This window comes from Clinocottus analis, unplaced genomic scaffold (genome assembly GCF_023055335.1).
Source record: "Clinocottus analis isolate CAN_PGR_092001 unplaced genomic scaffold, fCliAna1.0.p SCAF_21, whole genome shotgun sequence".
Classification (NCBI taxonomy): Eukaryota; Metazoa; Chordata; class Actinopteri; order Perciformes; family Cottidae; genus Clinocottus; species Clinocottus analis.
In genome coordinates, this window is record NW_027175943.1 from 3,081,521 (window position 1) to 3,102,456 (window position 20,936).

At 48.6% G+C, this 20,936-nt stretch overlaps 1 protein-coding gene across 1 annotated transcript in view; it reads right to left on the minus strand.

The window, feature by feature from the left end:
• Positions 1-6,561: 6,561 nt before the first annotated feature.
• The window catches only part of arhgef40 (Rho guanine nucleotide exchange factor (GEF) 40), a 35,777-nt gene continuing 21,402 nt past the window's right edge, over positions 6,562-20,936 (minus strand). The window contains exons 17-27 of the mRNA XM_068588201.1: positions 20,372-20,887; positions 19,780-20,171; positions 19,028-19,277; positions 18,696-18,785; positions 17,157-17,363; positions 14,436-14,615; positions 14,032-14,212; positions 12,999-13,112; positions 11,150-11,259; positions 9,498-9,541; positions 6,562-9,217 (exon numbers count right to left, since the gene is read on the minus strand). Of these exons, the coding sequence (XP_068444302.1) occupies positions 9,515-9,541; positions 11,150-11,259; positions 12,999-13,112; positions 14,032-14,212; positions 14,436-14,615; positions 17,157-17,363; positions 18,696-18,785; positions 19,028-19,277; positions 19,780-20,171; positions 20,372-20,887 (2,067 nt within the window). The 3' untranslated portion in view covers positions 6,562-9,217; positions 9,498-9,514. The remainder of the gene's footprint in view (positions 9,218-9,497; positions 9,542-11,149; positions 11,260-12,998; positions 13,113-14,031; positions 14,213-14,435; positions 14,616-17,156; positions 17,364-18,695; positions 18,786-19,027; positions 19,278-19,779; positions 20,172-20,371; positions 20,888-20,936) is intronic.

Here is a 20,936-nt window from a genome sequence, read left to right on the forward strand (position 1 = left end):
GTGGGTGAATAGGGAGAAAGCGGAGGAGAAAGTGGGAGGGAGAGTGATGTAGGTTGGGAAATGTTAATTATAATCTCGGCACGGGCACCATTTTACAGCGCTGTCATCTCTTCACATTTGTATCCTAAATATGGCATCTGGGGTGGCGGGTAGCTGACACTTTCAGAGAGACATTTTTTTTCTTCTTCTTTTCAGGGAAAGGAGGAGAAGAGGAAGGGGAACCCACCAAAAAAAAAAAAAAAAAAAGAAGAGTAGAAAAAAAAGTTTCACACCAATTGAAGTGCGTTGAAAGTGATGACAGAGGAAGAGAGGTGGTTTGGATGTTTGTGGTGAGCCACCCCGGAAGCACATGGCCACTTCCAGGAATGGTAGCCAGAAAGTGCACATATTTGGATGAAGGGTTCCCAGCATAAGGTCCGGGGACCGGCGGGAGTCCCCAAGGGTGGGTTTCCAGAGGGTGGGGGGGTCCCCGGGGCCAAAATAGCAGCAGTGGGAAAGAAGAAAACGCAGTGGAAGTATCACTTGAAAAGCATTAAAAAGTGAAAGCACTGTGAGAAGACAGCGTGCACAACGCTGCTGCACACACTTTTCTTTTCCAAGCTGCCAGAGGTTGTCGTGGTGGCAGGTGCAACGCCTCCTCCAACCCACGAGCCCCAATCTACGTCATATGCTAAAAAAAATAATTCAAAAAGTCCCGCTGGTGTCGACCCATTCGCCCCCTCGTTAACGGGGGTGTGAACATTTTTTGGGGCCGTTTTTAGTGTCGCCTATTGAAAAAAATGGTTAACATTTGCCTTTTCACAACATAGAGTGACATCATCTTCTCTTTGCTGGGATGTTTCCGACCACTTGATGGATTTAGATCCAGTCTTCACTCTCCTTTTAGCTCCTAAGTTGACCTGGTAAATATGTTTTTTTACCAGCGAGTCGCTATCTTTGTCCGCATGTGTATATTTAGCGTACAGTGGGTTTATTTTAGTCCCTTTTTTCTTTTAGGGGAAACATGGCTGAGAGCGGTGAGACTGAACCAAACTGTAGATTGTCTTAAAGATCCCCTCCAGACATGTTTTAATACATGTAGGTACTTTCACTTTCAGCAAACGTGCACTGGAGCTTTTTTGTGTGAATTGCGTATACCGCTTCTTAAAAAAACCTGCTTGTATACGTCAGTGCTGTAAATTCAGATTCAAGTGGCGCTAAAGGGCGACTTCCCCCTGCAAACGGTCTGCAGGTGTCGGACACATACACGTGAACGAGGCACTTTGACCCAAAATTCAACATGTTTCCTCGTCAAATTGTTTTACCGTTAGCCGCCTAGTTTTGGAGTTATCGGTGCGTCGACATGTGGGCCTTCTCTTCAAAATAGTGGCAAACATATGGCCCCCAAAAATACATTTGAAAAACTCAACAACAATGTCTCTTTCATCCAGATCATGACACGGCTCCTCGAGATAATCCAGTTATAGATGATTCTCGGTGGGTTCAACACTTGAAGGACTGTAACTTCTGTGAAAGGGGGAACTCAGATTCAATGTTATGAGACTTTTGCTTAACCTTGATCTCTTGGGAAGGCGTATAAATAGCATATGGACATTTTAGGGGCATTCCACGTGTACTGATAGCGCATTTTTGGGGCTAATTTTACGCCACGTTTGTGACAGGGGAACGGTCAAAATGTCTGGTTTCGACAACAAAACCACTAGGTTTGTAAAAAATAATGTAAATTGTTTTACCCTTTGTGTGTTAATAATAATACAATACAATAATATTCTATATAATACACAAAAACAGACTGAAAAGCTATAGGTAGAAGCAAAAAATGGGTATATTTTTTAAATATTTTTCCCGTTAGCCGCCCAGTTTTGGAGTTATCGTGCGTAGACATGTCGGCCTTCTCTCTAATATAATGAAAAATATATGGCCCAAAAAAATACATTCAAAAAACTCAACAACAATGTCGCTACACGCTACACTAACGCAACTTAAGTGCGCCACGCTAACGCAACTTAAGCGCGCCACGCTAACGCAACTTAAGCGCGCCACGCTAACGCCTTGTGCTCGCCTGACACCTTCACCGCCGCGCGTCGCGCAGGAAGATGACGTTCTCTCACTTTTAATGCTACGTTACTCACTCTGAGCGTAGCATAATCACGCATGCGTTCACACCACACCTGCGCGGCGCGCTAAAGTAGCGAGATCGTCCTCCTGCAGTGCAGTGAGGCCGCGTGCTCGCGAGGCTTTACACATTTCCGCTTGTGTGGCGGAGGGAAAATGTTCAATTGTAAGCAGCTGACCTGCGATGTAAAAACTGGGGCCCGAAGGGCAACAACTGAGGACTGGAGCTCAAGGAAAAGGTCGCGGCTCGTCGGAGGAGACTCGTCTTCATTGGCGTTGGCAACAAGTCTGCATGTGATCCAACGGGGAAACACAACATCCAAGCTGTTGGACGTAAGCATGTTTTTTTTCCTGGAAAATTCGCCGTCTGTTTTAACCGCAGAGTATTTTTCATTAGACCAACGCCGTCTATTTTTATTTGCTCCGTCCACACAACAGCATTTTTTTAACGTCTCGAGTGCACAGAGTCAAACGTACAGTACGTGGGCTCGGACGCTCGTGGAGTGGAGCGAAGCCCACGCGCCTCTTCCAGCATCTCTCGACCTTTCTTTCTTCTCTTTTTTTTTGTAAGAGCGACGTATACAGAGCATGTTGAAGAACACAAAGCCAGCTGGATCGTCACGAGTAGCGATTGTATAAATGTTCACCTTGACATGCTTACCTAACTCTCCCCCTCGCTGTGTGAGTTTGTTCTTTTTAATGAAAGGGTCTCAAACGGCATGTCGATGCAACCTCTGCCTCCGCGCGTTCGCTTTCTGTTCCCCTCCGAAATATGTCAGGAACACGAATCGCAACGCCCCGAATCTTTTCCTCGGCCCGAAGGCCTTCGGTTTTGCGGGTGTGAAAGTGAAAAATGCGAACGCAGAAACACTGAGAAGGTAAATGTTGGCTGTAGAAATTCAAATGTCTTTGCTGACGCAGAACATATCTCCTGGATCAGCCATTGTAAGCCTGCCATTGTGTATCTGAGAGTGACTGACTAAGTCTGTGGCACATGTGCCGTGCATGCTTGTCTCAGCGTGTGTACACAGTAAATCAATGTGTGCTGTGTGAGTGTGTGTTTGTGTGTGTGTGTGTGAGCACGTTTTGCACATCAGCAGCTTATATATATATATACGTGCATAGAGGTGATATATGTATATTAATGTGTCTCTGCGAATAAACTTATGTGTGTCGGCCTTGTGTGTGTGTGTGTCTGTGTCTACCCCCTCAACCCCCCTCGCTATCTGTTGTGTTTGTGCGTTTGCTCACGGTACATATGTGTACGTGTTTGCGGCTGCCACAATGGCATCATCACCCGCCCCTGACGCTTTGATTGTTTTCTCCGCCGCAGCAGAAATGCACCAATTAATATGCAGAGAGTGAGTGAGACGGTGACACACACACACACACACACACACACAAAACACAAAAAAAACAGCCGTGAGGGAGGGAGGCGGGGTGGGAGGTGTGATGGAGAGAAGGAGTGAGGGGGGCAGAAGAGATGGCACAGAGGGAAAGAATAGGGGGAGATGAAATGAAAGATGGGGAAAGTGTGTGTCTGTCTGTGTGTGTGTGTGTGTGTGTGAGAGAGATGAGGGTGGAGGGGCATAGATGGGGTGGAGGTGGAGGAGGGTGGAATCTGATAGATACTTGAGCAAAAACAAGAGAGGGAGAGAATGAAAAGAGTGATGGCTGAGGTGGGGTGAGGAGGAGGAGGAAGGAGGAGGAGGATCAATATGTACATATTCAGTGAGATACGGTGGGAAATCAATTGAAAGGAGGGGAGGGGGAATTGATTCGGGTGGAGGTGGAGGTGGAGGCGAGGAGGAGGAAGGGGGGGGGGGCTCAAGGAAAGAGGGAGGGAGGAGACGGAGGAGGAGGAGTGCAGAGGTGGAGTGATATGTGGCTACGGCTGCTGTCCTTTTTGTCGCAGTGTCAGGGTATTGATACTGTAATACACTCCCCCCTCCACACACACACACACAGACACACACACACACACACACACACCATACCCCCCCCCCGCCCCACCATCACAATGCTGCCGTGACAACGGCTGTCGCGGCGACGCCTACTGGCACAATGCAGCCACAATACAGAGGGCACTGAAGCATCACACACTCAGAGAGAGAGAGAGAGAGAGAGAGAGAGAGAGAGAGAGAGAGAGAGAGAGAGAATGAATTAAATAAAGGAGGAGAGATATGAGGAGGGAGAGGTGGAGATTAGGAGGGAGGGGGGAAGATGGATGGATAGAGAGGGAGACAGAAAGAGATGGAGATGGAGAGGAAAGGAGGAGGGGAAGGGTCGGGGATGTGGATTGATGGAGAGACAGGAGCGAGGGAAGGAAGGAAGGAAGGAGGGAGGGAAGGAAGGAAGGAGAGATGTGGCGGGATAATATTACATGTGTAAAATACCGGAGGGTGTGTGCCCATAGAAACATGTTTAATGGCTTTTATTATTGCAGGGAAGGTTGTGTGAGGTGCCTTTTTTTTTTTGACGGAGTGATGCATGCACTCTGTGTGTGTGTGTGTGTGTTGATGTGTGTGTGTACGCACAAACAACAAAGTGTTTAATGTGTCTCGTGGCTCCATTTTGGACGACAGTGTGCTGCTCACACACACATACACACACACACACACACACACACACACACATACATACCTGTGTCTAGACATGTGTGGGCTCCATGATGTGGGTCTGTTGTTGTCGAGTTGTACAGGATGCATTTAGTGACAAATAGTGATTCAGTTTTTCACGGATGTCGTCGAGAGCGGCGGCCGCTGCCCCGGGAGAACGCCGTGTGTCTCAGACATGTCGGCGAGGGGTTTTCAGCTTTGTGACAATGCACTAATCTGCTTATCCAATTGGGGTTTCAACCGCTTTACGTAACTTAAGGAGCAGGGGAATGTTCTCCGCCCGCGACGGAGCGAGAACCATCAAGCAACAACAAAAAAAAACATGACGTTGAACATCGATGAACCTTTTACTTGGGGGGGTGTTATCCATCTAGTTCGACCTCATGTCCTTCCCCCAACAAAGTGGGGGGTTAAATAAAGAAATGTATTGATGAAACACACACACACACACACACACACACACGGTGAAGTGATCCTGATATCAGTCTTCATGTTGCAGTTTAGGAGTCTGTTTCTGAGTGCTTTAAATCATTTGTCAACTTGTATTCAAAGCAGGGGGAGAAAACAACACACACACTCTCTCTCTCTCACTCTCTCACACACACACACACACACACACTGCCTGCTCTGACCTCCCTTTGCCAAAATGTCTGTGCCGGCATATTACTGTATCTCCCTCCAACATGCACTCTCATTTACAAAAGAAACGCTTGGCTGGCTGCCTATAAGTCAGTTTATCCGCGTGAGATGACCAACGTCCCTCTTTTCTTTCTCCCCCCTCTCTCTCTATCATACAGTGTGTGTGTGTGTGTGTGTGTGTGTGTGTGTGTGTGTGTATGATCTATAGTTCCCTGCCTCCCCTCCCTGCATCCCCCCCTCCCTCACCCTCACCCTTCTTAATATGATGTAAAAAGCTAATCGCATGCAAATGTCTGTTGTCCCGGTAACCGGGCCTGAAAAATCCCTTTGATGTTTCCCCCGACTCATTCTCTTCACGTTCTCTTTGTTCGCCACAGTCTCGCTGCTTTGTCAACATCCCCCCTTTTACCCCGCTCTCTCTCTCTCTCTCTCTCTCTCCTTCATCCATTCTGCAGCTCTCTCGGCCTCTCTTAGTCCTCTCTCCGTTAGAAGAAGAAGAAGAAGAGGAAAGTTCCAACTCTACTTTGTGTCTCCCTCTTTTCTATAAGCCCCCCCTCTCGCTATTCTTCCTCTCTTTTTTCTTCCCCCTCGCTGCCTCCTCTCCTCCTCTCCCCTTGACTGTGCCTCTCTGTCTGTCTGCCCCTCTCGCCCTCGCTCATTTCCCATCATTCCCACCTACTGTCTCGTGTCCTTCTCCTATGTCGCTCCCTTTCTCTCTCTCCCTCAGTTCTGCCCCTTCCTGTCCTCCTCCCCCCTCCTCCCACTTTACCCACCCTTTATCTCTCATTCCTCTCTCTATATCCCTCACATGCACAGATGGACACACACTCTCTCTCTCTCTCTCTCTCTCGAACTGCCCTCCCTCCTTTAGAGAATTTGATCCCTGCAACTATTTGATATGGCGCTGCACATGCAGTTATCTAATCATCATTTGGGGTTGTGTTTTTTCATGTGTGTGTGTGTGTGTGTGTGTGTGTGTGTGTGTGTGTGTGGTAGCTGACAGCACAGCTGGCTTTTCGCATAAAAAGAAAGAAGAAGAAGAAGAAGAAGAGGACCCTCCACTCATTACAGCGAGTTTGCGGCCTCATGTTGAAGTTGCAGCCCCTTCGAGCCCCTCCTGGAAATTTCGTCGACTGAGAGATTTTGGAACTTGCATCCAGTTTTAATTCAACACAGAAAAGTTTTAAAAAAAACACACACACACACACACATAGTACATTATCAAGTGAGCGTAACATGCATCTCCGACATTCCTCTCCCAAAATAAATGTAAACATCAGGCAGAGTGTCGTAGAGAGCGGGGTAAAAAGTTTATGTACATTAATACTGTCTCGCCACGGCATACAACAAGGGGGGAGGAAGAGGAGGAGGAGGAGGAGGGGGGTTCTGCATATGACAATCCATACTGCGGTACGAATGAACGATGGTGTTCATTACGTCGCTCCCGATTGCGGCGCAGTGTACCAAACAGCTAAAGGCTACGAGGCGCGCGGCGGCTTTCTTCTGCCGGCCAACAAATTACATATCGACCCACAAACGGCTCAATAGCCATTTGCAATTTTTGTTTGTTTTTTGTTTCTTGAATTTGAATGCAGATGTGGGGACGTGCCGAATCCGGTAACGGCAACAATCCCACGCCGGAGTCGCGTCCGCTGGACGCACTGGCGGTTGTACCTTTAAGCGGCCATTTTGTTTTCTGTCCAATCTGATTGCTTCAAGCTTTCCTTCATAAACTACGAGCTGCAGCATCATGTGACACATTGATAGCTTGTTTTGGTTTTGTTCCAGATCTGTTGTAGTTGACATATTCAGCACGTGTGACATCTTTAGTCACGGACCCCTGGCTCGAGTAGGAAAAAGTTGAAGTTATTTTTAAGGTATCGCAAAGAAAATAAATTCTGGTTAATGCTCTTATCCGCTTCCTTTGGATGAGAGGAAAGCTTTATTGATACCACTGTCATTTATATGCTCAATATGCAGCTATACCCAGCAGATGCTAAGCTTAGCTTAGCTTAGCACACAAAGACTAGGGAGGACAGTTAGCATAGCGCTAACTAACCAAAATCTACCTTAAAGCACCTCTTAAACTAGTACAAAAATACATGTTATATCTAATTTGTAAATGTGAAAATGTTTTTTTTAGCAGGCACATAATCTGGATGTTTTCTGACAACCTCACAGTGACGATAAGTCTCCAGGAAGTTAGTGCCAAGAAACGGTCTCCAGCAACCGCGAGCTGTCATTATGTCTACGGATAGAAACAGCGGGACGTCATGAGTTAATTTGTCCTAATTAATCGGCTCTTTGGAGGCACTGGCAGGTACTTTTTGTCACCTTTGGACAGAGGCAAGCCAGCTGGATCCAACCGCTATGCTAAAGCTAAGCTAACTTCCCATCCAACTCCATGACAGTACTTCCCGAAAATGTCAAACTACTTCTTCAAAAAAAAAAAGGGAGATACAACGTCACAATACTGTGACATCACTTTGACTTCCTCAAGCGCTGATCTTGTAAATTCCCAGCCGGAGGGAAGGAACATTTTAAGGCACGTGAACTTTTCTTCTTCTTTCTCTGAGCAAGAAGGAGTACACTTTAAAGATAAAGGAGTTCATGTCTTCAGGCCGCAAGCACCACACAAAAAAAATCCAGTAAAACCAGAATAAGGCACATCCAACACCTCTCTCCATTTCATGGAGATCAGGAAAAGCTCCGGCTAAATGCAACCGTACACAAATCAACATTGCACAGACACCCATGTTAAACCTTTTGGCACCGAGAATATGGACCTTACATGAAGAGGTATAGTATTAAATACCTTATCGGTACAAGTTATACTTTAAAGAAGACTAAATATGTTGGTCCTGAAGTCCTTGCCACTGCTAATAGCACACCATTAGCTTGAACAAACAGTCGGTTATGACGCCGTGTGTGATCAGATGTAACCTTCCTGCTGTTGGTTTAGCCGCTGTACCAGGCTCTAGAGCGGCCACGGCGAGTGTGTGTGAGCATGTGGATGTGAATAGAGCTCCACTGTCTCACAACAATACGAATGACTGCATGTTGAGGGACAGTGTGTGTGTGTGTGTGTGTGTGCTCACACCACCCCTGCCTCATTTACATAGATGCAATCACACCTAGGCAATGCCATGCATTTTTACACAGGCAAGAGGAGAACAAAAAAAAAAAAAAGAAAATGGAAAAAAAAGCCCACAGTACTGTGTATTCGGCGTTGTGAAAATGACAAAGTACATAATACATTCCAAATCTGCAATCCTACGGTGGATTTACGCCCCTGCATATTACTTCCTGTTCATTATCAGATGATGGAGCATGTGATGCGTACAGTCAGCCAGCGGGGCAGTCAGTGGTTCAGACCAAGTGGTTTGGCCTAGTGGGGAGCCGCGGGGCAGACAATGGCCGCACTGTGTGGCTGAAGTGCCTTTGGTGTCAATGACTCTGCCAGCAACTGAGACTGGCAGATCCAAAATGGCGGAGTGCGGAGAGCCCCGCTGGTGCTTGTCATGGTTTGAACAGGGCAGTTTTGATCCTTTTTGGGGAGGGAGGGAGGGAGGGGAGCTTTCCTTCCCGTGGGGGTTCATATCAGAGCCGGGAGGTTTCAAATGAGGGAAAGCAGCTGCTTTGGGCTAATCCGCTGGCATTTTATTTGTTTTAAGGAGGTGAAAGAGGGAGGGGAAAGGTGGGGAGCAAGGAAGGAGGGCGAGAGGTTCAAAGAGTCCGAGTGTCTCTCTTTTGTTGCTCCAGTTTGGCTTTGCCCAGTGGTGGAATAGAGATGTCTTCAATAACTTCCCCCTCCAAAAAAAAAAAAGAGTCCAGGGTCCAGTTTTCTGAAAAGTTACAGGAAGAAACACAAAGACATGAAATTCACTTTTTTTCCACCTTTTTTTTTCTTCGCTGCCGCATGAATTCTCAAGCATTGTTCAAGACGCGGAAACAAGAATCAGTGAAAAAAGGTGTAAAATCTGAAAGTGAGCGATGCAGGGAAGCGGTGACTTTCAGCAGCGACATAAAGGGAGAGAGGGAGAGAGAGAGAGAGAGAGAGAGAGAGAGAGAGAGAGAGAGAGAGAGACAACATGAAAGAAAGGTGTAATAAAACGAGTAACTTACTCTCATTGAGATGACAGTTATACGGCTGTAGAGGGAGACTGACTCTGAGGAGGAATAAAGAAAAACAGAAACAGTCACATCTTTTTCTTTCTTTTTGGGGTGTGTGTGTGTGTGTGTGTGTGTGCGTGCCAAAGCGTGTGCGCGGGCCACAAAAGCGGCAATCCTCCCTCTGTTGTTGAATATGTGCGTATCGCTGTCTGTGTGTTTGCCCTATCTGTTTGGGCTGCGTGTGTCCGTCTGTCTGTCAATCTGTTCCCAGAGCAGTCTGTTTGCCAATCTGTCATATTCTGTTTGCTAGATAAGGAGATTGAGAGAATGTGTGTGTGTGTGTGTGTGTGTGTGTGTGTGTGCACACAAATTCATTTAGACTCCACCATGGAGAAGGGAGGCAGGTATTGTTTGATTCCTAGCACTCACTGTCTTCACTTTACTTTTGATTTGTGCCGTTTGAAGGACACCTTTTCTTCTTCTTTTTTTGACACAAATTCACCCCACAATGACTCCAATAATCTCACATCAGCAGGAACGTCAGGTGACGTTCAAATGGCGGCAGCTCTACAGCATTTAAGTCTCCCGTTTTGCACGAGTACACATCTTTTCTTCAGCGATACGTGATTGAAAAGTGATGGTGAAAATCAAAATGGGCTTTTGAATGCGCTCACATGACGGCGAGGTGGAGAGGCGGGACTAGAGAAGAAGGAGAGACAGATTGAAAACTGGTGATGATGCCGTTCGTGGTCGCCATTTTTAAACCTCTAACCCACAGGGACGCACCCAGCGAAGTGTTTTTTGGGAGGGGTTTGGTTCACATAACTCACGTTTTCATGTTTCCTCAGCTAACGGACACGCAGACCAGCGTGACGCGCCTCAAACTAGAGCATGACGTTATCCCAGCAGTGGTCCGGGCCTCCTGCCCCCAAAACCATGACCCTACAAACAAAAACCATGACCCCGCCGCCAAAAACCATGACCCCCAGCCACAAAACCATGCTCTCGCCCTCAAAACCATGACCCCGCCCCCCAAAACCATGACCCCGCCCCCCAAAACATGGCCACGCCCCCAAAAACCATGACCCTGCCCCCCAAAACATGGCCACGCCCCCAAAAACCATGACCCTGCCCCCAAAAACATGGCCACGCCACCGGCTGCCAGCAGAGTGAGAGTTCTTCTTCGTGCTTTGCTTCTCTCGCTTTGCCGAACGTCGCTTGCTTTTATTATAAACGACTCATTTACATGTCGGGCACTTCCTCGTCCCCGACGTCCACCTGTCGGCTCTGAATCTACGCTCCCCTTTTCAGGGGAACTTATCGCTCCCAACTTGGCATGTTTGCCTTCTGCAGCGTGCCAAAAAATATCAGCGCCGTCCATATTCTGCATGCGCATAATAAGCCATTCTCTCCGCGAGTTGGCCGACTGAACTCGACACCAGTGACAACCGGCGCGCGGGTTGAAAGAATGCCGGACTCATTTGCAGTCTCAGGCCTCGTCGTCGGGCCGCGTTCGGGTTACCAAGACGTCTGGAAAAAAGTCCAATCAGAAACTAGAAAAGGGATAATTCCTCCCATTTCAAGTGTATACTCGGCGTCGAGTCATTTCTGCAACGTCAAAAATGTCCCTCTGGCTGGATTGTGTGTCGCTGCGTGACCCCCACCTGGGAGTAACTTGTTGATCCGGAGCTTCTCCTGGGGTCCCTCCCAGACGCCGGGGATCCCCCCTCCTTCTGGCTGCCGACGGAGGAGGAGTCTGAGCAGCTACTGTGGACTGAGGAGAGAGGAGAGTGTGTGAGTGTGTGTGGGAGAAAGAGAGGTGGTTCTAGGTTAACCCGCAGCATCACAATACAGCATCTAGCAGGTGGTGGACACTTAGAATAATGGGGTCGGGTGTTTTTTTACCCTTTTTTTTTTTGCTCCAGGTAGTGGATCAAATGTCAAATAATGATAGCATTCTGCATGATTTGCATGCACAGATCCTTCGCCTACAATTAGCATTGTCTGTGTGCACTTTTGTGAACGCAGAGACGTCCCTTTGTCTTGACGCTTGAGATGGAAAATAAATAAATAAATAGAGGGAGGAGGAGGAGGAGGGGGGGGGCAAAGAGAGAGGAGTCAGAGAGAGAGAGAAAAGGCATTTTTTTCCTCTTCCCCTTCATCCTGTTCAATGCATTTCTAACACAGCGTTCAGTCCCAGAGGACAATTCATGCATTGAAATCCGGCGCCGCCAGCGCTCATCGAGCCACCTGGTGGCCGGCGCGCGCACTGCAGCAGACGTCACGCCGGCCTCCTGGAGACGAGACGCCGCAGCTGGAATCTGAGGAATTGCAGCTACGTTTTGTTCCAATGTCAATTGTGATGACATGATTGCATGATTGAATGATTATAATTGCATTATGATTATAAGGCGTCGGTATGTGACGTGTGTTAAGGGAGTTATTTTTTTAAAATATATATATAAAAGGGCCAGACTTTCTTTGCTCGCCAGGAAACCTGTTGGTGGGGAGTGTTTTTTTAATCATGGATGTTAATAGAATTGCCAGATTTCTCTTAATTCATATATCTGACACATATTTAAAGTGATGTTTTAGATTCCTGGTGGATTTCTGTGATAATTAATGCGATATTTGGTCAGATGTGTACAGCAACAGGGATAAATCTATAAGTTTAGGGTCAAAATATTTCTTTCAATAATAGTAACGTGTCACCGTTTTGTTTATACGAACAATAAATTGAATGTTTTAGTAAATACTCTCGTAAAGTACATGTCTAAGATGCTTGTACTTTACTTAAATCAAGTATTTCCATCGCTGAAGGTCTTAAAGAGACGTCAGTATTAAGTAACTTAAAGTAAAGGAGCTCAATACTTGTACAATATGGCCGCTAATAAAAGGCCGCACTAATAATAATACAATAACTGCAATGTAACGATTACACGAGTCTCCTGTTATAAGTTTTAACTCTTAAATCTCACATAAATGTCGTTCCTCAGTAGTTTGACGGGTGAGCCGTGTCAGAATGGATGTTTCAGTGTTTTTGGGTATTGATCCTGTGGGCAGCGAGTGTGTTGGGACGCGATCACAGCGGAAGTGAAAGGTGCTCCGTCTCCTCCGCGGGCTCGTGTCTCCGTGTGAGAGTCAAATATCTAAAGAAGTCTCAGGAGGGCCCCGAGGCCCGACCCACTGAGAAGAGAAAGAAACGATACCGCTTCTGTTCCTCGACGCAGGTTTACTCAAACGACGCCGGTGGAACGATGCGGTCGCGTCAAAGCCGCAAACTTCCTGATTCTGATTCTAAAGCCACGGAGGAAACGTCGCCGCACACTTTACTGCTGTTAGCTCCAGAGTCGCTCTGCGAGGTCAGAGCGTCGCTCTGTGAGGTCATGGCGTCGCTCTGTGAGGTCAGTGTTGCTCTGTGAGGTCATGGCGTCGCTCTGTGAGGTCATGGCGTCGCTCTGTGAGGTCAGTGTCGCTCTGTGAGGTCAGAGCGTCGCTCTGTGAGGTCACTACCTCTGTCGTTGAGGCTGTAGACGGAGTCCAGCTCGCAGCCTGGAGCTCCTGTGGCGTCCAGCAGCAGCAGCTTGCTGGAGATTCCCATGCAGAGAGACTCCTTCAGACACAACTCTGGAGGAGACGGAGAGAGTTACACACAGGAGACACACACACACACACACACACACACACCCACAGGAGACACAGGAGACACACACACACACACACACACACACACACACACACACACACACACACACACACACACAGGAGACACAGGAGACACACACACACACACACACACACACACACACACACACACACAAGACACACACACACACACACACAGGGGAGACACACAGGAGACACACACACACAGGAGACACACACACACACAGGAGACACACACACACACACAGGGGAGACACACACACACACACACACACAGGGGAGACACACAGGAGACACACACACACACACACACAGGGGAGACACACACACACACACACACACAGGGGAGACACACAGGAGACACACACACACACACACACAGGGGAGACACACACACACACACACACACAGGGGAGACACACAGGAGACACACACACACAAAGAGGAGTCACACACACACACACACGGAGCAGGAGACACACACACACACACACACAGGAGTCACACACACACACACACACACACGGAGCAGGAGTCACACACACACACACACACACAGAGGAGACACACACACACACACACGGAGCAGGAGTCACACACACACGGAGCAGGAGTCACACACACACACACACACACACACACACACAGGAGTCACACACACACACACACACACACACACACACACACACACACACACACACACACACACACACACACACACACACACACACACACACCCCTGCTTTTCTTCGTCCTTGTCAAAACCCCGGAAGCCGACATTACCCACAATGCTGCTCTCGCTCCCTCCGAGAGGCCCCTCCCCCTCCGCAGCCCTCCCATCAGAGACCGTCTCTCTGGAGGTCAAGAGGTCAGGTCGTACCCGTGTTGTTGATGGCGTGCGTCCACAGCAGGTGGGCGATGTCCCTCGTCCACGCCGCCTTGTCCTCGCGGTCCTTCGCCTGCAGCGTGACGCAGTCTCTGGCGCGCGGCGCCTGCCGGGCCCAGACCTCGAACCGCACGCCGTCCGGCCCCACGCTCTGCGTCAGGCCCATCTCGCCCGTCTGCGGGCAGAAGAGGACGACGGGGTCAAGAGGACGCACTACTTAAAAAAATTTAAAAAAAGACAATTGGGTCCCGGAAAAAGTTCAATTTCATCTTTTTTAGAGAGAATTTCCTCTTCAGAACTCTTCAAACACAGAGCACTCGGTCGGGAGATAATGACAATTTAATTGAAAGCAGATGCAGTGTGTGTGTGTGTCTCTTTGTGTGTGTGTGTGTGTGTACCTTGATGCTGTGCTTGTAGCTGTACGTGCTGCGTCCCGGCCCGGCGCTCTTCTGCTTGGTGAAGACGACGGCGTGCTGGTAGAGGAAGACGCTCCGCACGCCGGCCCGCTTCCTCCGAGCGCCGCCGCACACCGTCAGCTCGCCGTGCCGCACGAGCTCGCCGCGCTCCGCCACCGGGATCTGAAACACACAGACACACACACGCAGACACACACACACACGAGTGAGGATGCACTTATCTTGGCCCGGGGCCCAGGCCCAGGGCTTTAATCTGAAAAAGATAGCATCTTAATTTATATCTTAAGAGGCCATTTAGTCTTGAATTCAGTTTTTTTTTTTTTTGCCAAAGGGTTGAAAGCGTTTTCTCTTTTTCTTGCAGATCCAGTTTAATTTAATTGTATTGAAACAAGCAACAAAATGTCGCAGGAGCAGAAAAAAAGGAGATTACAGTTCTGGATTCTTAAAACGAACAACGCGAATAACAAATTAACCCGTTAAAGTGTTTAGTCTCCAGAGCTCTTTCCTCTGTGTTTGAGTCGTCGTAGGAACCCCAATTTAATCACAATACTTGTGTTTATTGTATGTTTTTGTTCAGCAAAGTCTTGGGAAAAAAATGTATATCTGCAAAAAAAAAAATCACTTTCAAAAGATCTTTTGATGCTAACTGAACATCCAGCATGATGTGAGCCAGATTCTCTAAAAAAGCCTCCTGGAGCGTCAATAAGACACCTTTTTGGAAAGATTAGGACCTAAAGAATCAGAATCTGCAACAAATATCACAACAAAACAAAGTGTTGTCCTGTTAGGAAGGAGTTTCAGTCAAAAAACTGTGTCGTTCGGTTCAAAAATGGAAAAATATTATGTATTTTATGTCAAAAGATTGTCTGAATGGGGCATGCTGGGTATTAAAATGGGAGCGGGAACGTACAAAGTGTTTAATCCGACTCTGTCGTGGACTTTTGGACCTTCGTTAGCCGACAGGAGCTCGTTTTTCGTGCTAAACACAAACTCTCCGGTCTTTTGTTGTTTTTCTGGGGGACAAATCTCTCAAATTCTCGAGACGTTTCCCGCCGCAAAAGACTGACAGCGCCTTAATCTGACGTCAATAATGCAGAAGAAGAAGAAGAAGAAGAAGAAGAAGAAGAAGAAGAGGACAAAGGCAGTGTAATAATTACAGGGCTGCGTGCTGAACCCCCGCTTCACATGGAGGCTCCTGTCGGCTGCATCTCGCCTCTAATTGGCCCTCGCTGACTCACGTCTCTCATGAAAGCTTCTTTTTGGACTCCATTGTTCGCGTGGATGACGGGGTTAACGGACGCCGCCACGCTCTCGGGACGCCGAGAGACGCGCGGGGAGGCCGGTAAAAGCCAAATGTTACGCAACGCTCCTTTCGGGGGGAACTCGACACGAGACGCAGAGGCGACAACAGGCGACAACAGGCGACAACAGGCGGCAACAGGCGGCAACAGGCGACAACAGGCGACAACAGGCGACAACAGGCGACAACAGGCGACCTCCCTCGAGCCCACAGCGTGAGGACGAGCGATCGTTTACCTGCAACCCGTCACGCCGATCCTTTATTTTTAAACCTCCAGAGATGTGCGGGTCATGATTTTAAGTGATGCTTCACACACATTACGGAACACCCACACACACACACACACACACAGAGACACACACGTACGCGCCCGCCCTTACACACACCTGCACTTACTTGGAGAGCTTTTACCGCGCGATGTGAAGTAGCTCAATGGAAGGGTTTGTACTGCCGTAATGTCTCCTTGTGTGTGTGTGTGTGTGTGTGTGTGTGTGTGTGTGTGTGTGTGTGTGTGGGAGTAAACGCTTGTCACGACTAGCTCTGGATGATTCTGCTGTGTCAGAGCGGCACAATGTGCAGCGAGTGGTTTTGGGGTTTTCTGACTTTTTGGTGAAAAAAAAAAAAAGGTGAAGCAGTTTTTCCTCCACGACGACGGGAACATGAGTCTCACGCGGTCGGCCATTTCTCACACTTTGCTTTCTTTCTGTTCAACGTTTTTTTTTCCTCGACATTCGGAGCAAGATTTATGTAAATATTATGGTTTGAAGTTTGGATTTTTAAAAAGGAAAAAAGAAGATGTTAGAAGATATTAGTCATTGTATTGAAGCCCATTTCCGCGACAAACAACCCCAAAACTCATAAGTTTGACCAAAAAAAAAAAAAAAATCTTAATTTTGAGTCTGACTAGAAAAAAAATTCTGACCAAAAAAAAAAATTCTGACCAGAAATAAAATTTAAAAAAAAATAAATAATTTGGACCAAAAAAAAAATCATTATGACAAAAAAAAAACATAATGACCAAAAAAAATGACCACAAAAAACAAAGAGCGCAAGCAGTGGATGCGCACTCATAATTTCTACTTTTGTCATAATTATGATTTTTTTTTGTGGCGGAAATGGACTTCCATACTTTTGTGTGTCCGTGTGATGTCCAGATGTTATTAAATCATTCTTCATCATGCTTCACCTGAAGAGCGTTTGCATTTCTCTAAATCCAAAACACCAGAGAAGAAGAAACTGCACATGGAGCTCCTGCGGTGAGATCTCTCTCTCCCTCTCCCTCTCCCTCTCTCCCTCTTTCTCTCTCTCTCTCTCCCTCTCTGACCTCGTCAGGATGAGTTAGTTTCTTTCCCTCCGAGAGAAGAAAGTGGGACTTGATGGTAAACTGGGACAGGCGTTCTCACCGGACAGCCGGCGATGAGGTCGCTGGCCCGGAGGTCCTCGCCGTGCCGCTGAGCGTGTCTCAGGATGGAGAGGGCGGAGTCGGAGGCGGGGTTTATCCCGCCCAGCTCCTCCAGCGCCTCGCAGTACTGCTCCAGTCTCTGAGAGGGAGCCAGGAGACAGTGAGGGAAGGAAAGAGGGGAGAGGGGGGAGGCAGGGGGGAGTTTGGACTGTGAGGGAGAAAGGAGAGGAGAGAGAGAAAGGAGAGGGGAGTTGGGGAGAGAAGAGAGAGGAGGGAAGGGGAGAGGAGTGACGAGAGGTTAAAGGAGAGGACACAGGAGATAGGATACAGGTGAGAGGAGTCAGAAGAGAGGAGAGGATGGAAGGAGAGAGTGGAAAGAATACAGGTGAGACGAGGCAAGGAGAGGAGAGAGGAGAGGAAGAAGGAGACAGGAGCAGGCAAGGAGAGGAAAAGGAGAGAGGGGAGGAGGAGAGGAGGGATGAGACATGTAAAACAGAGGAGGCAAGGAGAGGAAAGGAGAGAGGGGAGGAGGAGAGGAGACATGTAAAAGAGAGGAGGCAAGGAGAGGAAAGGAGAGAGGGGAGGAGGAGAGGAGACATGTAAAAGAGAGGAGGCAAGGAGAGGAAAGGAGAGAGGGGAGGAGGAGAGGAGACATGTAAAAGAGAGGAGGCAAGGAGAGGAAAGGAGAGCTGCTTTAGTTTGCACACAAACAAAAACAAAACTCCTGATTGTTTCGTGACTGGATTTCTCCGCCATGATCGGTTGCAACACTTCAGACATCTTTTCCGAGTGGATTCCCCTCCCGTGGGAACGCCTCGTCCAAGCGTTCACAGGTGGCGTTCCCGCGTCTCCGTCCTCATAACAGACTTTACCGCCGTCCCCGGGACCGAGGCCCATCATCGCCTCCATCACGATAACCATAAACCCTCCTGTCCCCATAAACCACAATCTGTTCAAGCTCTTCTTCTTCGGTTTTTTGTGTGTTGTTTTTTGCTCGACTCACGTCGCCTCCTGCTGGCCGCTTTCTGGAACTGCGCCCGCTGCCCTGCACCACCTGAGCGGGATCAGGAGCGCCGCTGATCTCTCTCCCTGTAAAGTCCTCTGTGGTAATCTCACGATGACGTCGCCGCATTAGTTTTAGTTAATTGTAGCGTGCGCGCTCAAATTACTTTCTCCGTAATCCGCCTTTAATTGGCTTTTCTAGTGTGCATTAAACATATAATTAGCTTTACTGTGTACTTTAGTGTACTGCTCCTTTTTTTAAAATTGCAACCGTTGAACAAAGCAACTTTAATTGCTTTGTGCTTGTGATGTGCTACAAAATTACTCATAATGATGTTCTCACGTTGTGGTTTAACAAGACTTTGGTAAAGGAAAAGAACCAAATGAAAGGGTTCTGACCCTCTGATTGTGTGTTTGGATCGTCGGAGAGGACACGGGGAACTTCCTGCAGTCGAAATGTTTGAGTGACAGGTTGACGGTGGAGAAGCAGGAACAACCGGTCGGCCCCCTCACAGAGGTGACGCAGGGCGACGCTCACCTTGAAGAAGTCCACGGCCTGAGTGACCAGCGCAGAGTCCAGTTCTGGTTTGTTCCGGATGTAGTGGGAGTACTGGAGGAACTGGTCCCGCTGAGAGACAGAGAGAGCAGCTTTTTACTGCCTTTATGATCTATAAACCTGCATATCTGTATCCTCTCATATGATAAGGGTCAAGAAGTGAGTATATATATATATATATATCCCAGAGGAGCATGACATAGTTACTGGATAGTTCTACCTTAAAGAGGGTACTGTCTCTTTAAGGGCTCACCAGACAAAACTACTTAAACAAACCACAGTTTCTCAAAACAAATGTACATTCCTGAACGTACATATTTGCTGAAGCAGTCCTGTTGCAACAAGCTCTGCACGAGAGCGCCCTCCATGGCCGGGAGCAGGTTCTGCGAGTGGAAGGCGCTGAGGCCGGCCCAGTTGGGGAAGAGGGCGTCGGCCTTCCCCCTGACGGAGGCCGGGGTGTCGGACAGCTCCAGCAAGGGGAGGTACGTCTCCTCCACGCCCTTCAGGATGGCCACGTACTGCCGCTCCGAGCTCAGCATCCTGCACCAGAGCAGGTACAGTTTACTGCAAGGGGGCAAGTCCAAAGGAAACAAGGAGACGGTGAGGAGAGAGCGAGGGAATTCACTGAAGAGCAAAACCGACTCGGGAGGAGGAGGCGGCGTGGGAGGGAGGAGGAAGTGGAGATAGCGGCGAGCGATGAAGAGAGATCAAACAAGTCGGTAACGGATCGAATTATGTGAGATTGTACGCTGACGGAGAAAAACAGACTTCTCTTTTATCGTCTCAGCCGCTCACGTCGTTTATGATGTGGGCCTCAAGCCAACTCAGACCTCATAATAAAATACCAAAAATATAAATAAAATATAAATAAATAAAATAAAATATTAATAAAATATAATAAATCAAAATAAAATAATAATAAAAGAAATAAAAATAAAAAACACAATTAAAAGAAATAAAAGAAATAAAAAAATAACACATAAATTTAAAAAAATTAATAAATAAATAAATAAAATAAATAAAATGCACTATTTTTTTTAGACAAATAAAAAGACTGAAAACGCACCTCTGTGCAGTTGACCCGGACCTGTCCGTCCCCGTCTCCCTCTCCGTCCTCCCCAGCAGCACGTGTTGCCGTGGCGACCCCGTGTGGTCCACCACCTCCTTGCTGCTGACTTCCACCCCTCGGATTAAAACCCCTCCTCCTCCTCCTCCTCCTCCTCCTCCTCCTCCTGTGGCCCATCCGGGGATGGTCGCGGCCATGCTGGTGGCGATCACCGGGTCGGCGACCGCACGCCTCCCGAGCCAGGACATGGGCGAGTTGCGGCTGGCCCCGCCCACCGGGGACTCGGCCGGTTTGGGGGAGGCGGCGCCCCGGCGCGGGGCCAGCAGGGCCTGCAGGTCGAAGCTCGGGTGGCGCTTCCTGGGCGGCTTCGAAGGGGGCGGGGCCTCTGTGGGCTGAAAGATGAGAGACATGATATTCATATGTTAGCATTTAAGCTAGCAATTGAGATGTCAAATGTCTGAAAAACATCTGCAAAATGCCGACTACCAAGAAAAATTAAAAAAATAATAATAATAATAATTTCTTGTAAATTTGATTTCTTAACAGGACGACTTCACGAGCCGCTCAATCCAAAATGAAAACACAAGCTCACGCTCTTTTTCGCCGGATTCAGCAGGTTCTGCAGGAACTTCCCTCCTCCGGCTCCGCCCGCTGCTCCTCCTCCTCCTCCTCCTCCTCCTCCCCCCGCCCCCTCCTTCCTGTTCCCCTTCTCCTCCCCGATCTTCAGCGTGGAGCAGGTCTGCGGCCTGAACAGCGACGCCAGCGACCCCCAGGCCTGCAGGCCGCCGTCGCCTCCCCCGGCGCCCAGCCCCCAGTCGCCCTCGCCCTCGGGACCCATCAGGTCCCACAGGCTGCTGGCCGACGGCGTCTTCGGCCTCCCCTGGCCCGCGTTCTGGGCCCTGTCCGTCTGGAGGAACCGGGGCTTGACCTGCGCCACCGTCCGCTGGTAGCGCTCCACCGTCTGCGTCCAGAGGTCCAGGAGCGCGCCGCCGCCGAGCTCCATGGCCAAGGAGCGGGCGTCCTGGAAGCGGGACGGCGGGATGGGCGGGAGGGAGGCGAGCGGGCAGGTGGAGGAGGGGGAGGAGACGACCTCGCACCACTGGGTGGCCTGCGCGAGAAGAGAGAAAAAGACTGGTTTGCCCCGACGAGGCTTTCAA